The sequence below is a fragment of the Triticum dicoccoides genome, chromosome 3A (assembly GCF_002162155.2).
Source record: "Triticum dicoccoides isolate Atlit2015 ecotype Zavitan chromosome 3A, WEW_v2.0, whole genome shotgun sequence".
NCBI lineage: Eukaryota > Viridiplantae > Streptophyta > Magnoliopsida > Poales > Poaceae > Triticum > Triticum dicoccoides.
This window is the reverse complement of record NC_041384.1, coordinates 746,968,193-746,970,212: the sequence shown is the minus strand read 5'-3', so window position 1 is coordinate 746,970,212 and position 2,020 is coordinate 746,968,193. Positions and strand designations below refer to the sequence as shown.

The window sequence follows — 2,020 nt, the reverse complement described above, 5'->3', positions numbered from 1 at the left end:
CACATCTTGAAATCATAAATTATATCTATAAACTACTTACAATCACTGTATCTTTTTTTTGCCTCAAAAAAATCTCTAATGTACATAGGTGCAGCGAAGGATACCTTAAGAGGGCCACCGAGATTATTTCTGTGTCCTTCTCCAGCACCATGGTGTAGAAACCTTCATAGCTCAGGCGCTTCAACTCGGACCTACATGCCCAACAAACACCATCGTCATCAGAAACAGATCAGAGTTGAGTCTGATCTTCAGATAACAGGCCACTCTGAAGCAACCAATCTAAGTTTTCTTCAGACAGCAGTGCCACCCCCGGATGAATATTCATTTGCCTGCCTGGAGTGACACTGTGAGAGAGAGAGAGCTTGAGCTTACCCGAGGCTGTAGACGGCCTGGTGCAGCATGTCGATGCCGGTGCGCCGGTCCTTGACAGGGTTGAAGCACTCATCCAACACGCCGAGAGCCACAGCCAGCTTCGCGTTGCACTCGAGAACGTCGGCGGAGTCCCCGGTGTCCTTCTGGATCTTCAACAGGGACCAGGAGTAACCGTCTTCATCGGCGGTGTTCGTCACCCCCGCCATCTCGGTCAGCTTCGCGGCAATCTGAAATCATAAAGCCCACACTCTCTGTCAATGTCACTCACTGTGGCAGTAGTAGTGGTACTATAAGAGTATTGCTGAAAGCAAAAGTGTATGTTTCAGCGGCTGTTTCCACCTTGTTGCAGGATTCGCTGCAGAAGGGCCCGATCTCGTGCCCGGCGAACAGCGACGTGCGGCAGTGGTTGTGATCTGCATGCGTGCATGCAGCGGCGTTGTCAGTCAGCAATTTTCGTCAGTATGAGAGATGATCATGGCGGTGACCATGGCGGACTGCTTACACTTGCGGGCGCACTGGTGGCAGGTGGACGGGGCGCCGTCGCTGGCGGAGCAGAGGAAGCAGCGGCAGTAGTGGCAGGCCCAGGAGCCGTCGGGGACCTGCACGCCGACGCACTCCGGGTGGAAGGTGGACGGGCAGCTGTCGCAGCACAGCAGCTGCCCGCCGTCCGCGCACACGCCGCACGCGTCGTCGCTCCGGTCGCCGCCGCCGTCGACGGCGAGGGCGCGGGCTCCTCCCTTCCTCCCCTGCTTGGCGAGCAGCAGCCGCGACCGCTTCTTCGCCTGCGCGCTCCGCTCCCGGTCCTGCTCCAGCGCCGCTCGCGCCTCCTCCTCGGCGCGGAAGATCTTCACGCGCTCCAGATCCCACGCCTCCCGCAAGCACAGCAGCAGCGGCTTGCCGGACATCAGCAGCAGCCTCTCCCACGGCGCCGCGGGCCCGTCCGCGGAGCCGGCGTGCGACGCGAAGGCCGGCAGCGCCATCGCCGCCGCGCCGTCGCAGCAGCTGCACTTGATACCCGTTCTGGTCACCGTGCCGGACACGACCTTCGCGTTGATGCTCGCCTTCTCCTCCGGCCCCGGCACGTAGAAGGTCTGCTCTTTCTCCTGAAGCACGCCGGCGTCGATCAGCCATGTCAGGACTGTGTGCTTCTTTTCTGGCGCCGCCGCCGTCGTGCCGGGCGTGCTGTTGCTGTCGTTCATCCTGGCGACGAGGCTGCACCGTGTGGCGCTGCTCGGCGTCGGCGATGGCGAGGCCGCGGCCGGGGCGGCGTTCCTCCTCTTCCTGCCGCTGCTTGGAGGCGAGACGGTCTTGGGCTGGTCGTTGCCTTGGGCGCCGGGGTTCGTGGGCGCCGGTTTGTCGGCGGCGGGTTTCCTGCCGGGGACCTTCTTGGGTCCCGCCAGAGTGCTGCTCCCCTTGGGCGCGCGCGGCTTCCGTAGGCGTCCGTTCGGCGATTTAGCGGCGGCCTTCCCTTTGCGGACGACGCCGGTGGACGGAATAGCAAGCACAGGGCCCAGAAGCGCCACGGCGGTATCGCCGTTGCCGCCGGCGACCGGCGTCACGTTCTTGCCAGCCCCATCGCCGTTGCCGCCGATCGGTGGCACGTTCTTGCTGGGCCCGGCACCATCGTCAGCAGGGACGATCTGGAGCG

At 62.5% G+C, this 2,020-nt stretch overlaps 1 protein-coding gene across 1 annotated transcript in view; it reads right to left on the bottom strand.

Annotated features, from left to right (window-relative positions):
• The window catches only part of LOC119273251 (increased DNA methylation 1-like), a 3,542-nt gene extending 2,190 nt beyond the window's left edge, over positions 1-1,352 (bottom strand). The window contains exons 1-4 of the mRNA XM_037554482.1: positions 875-1,352; positions 712-785; positions 373-599; positions 105-191 (exon numbers count right to left, since the gene is read on the bottom strand). Of these exons, the coding sequence (XP_037410379.1) occupies positions 105-191; positions 373-599; positions 712-785; positions 875-1,352 (866 nt within the window). The remainder of the gene's footprint in view (positions 1-104; positions 192-372; positions 600-711; positions 786-874) is intronic.
• Positions 1,353-2,020: the final 668 nt, after the last annotated feature.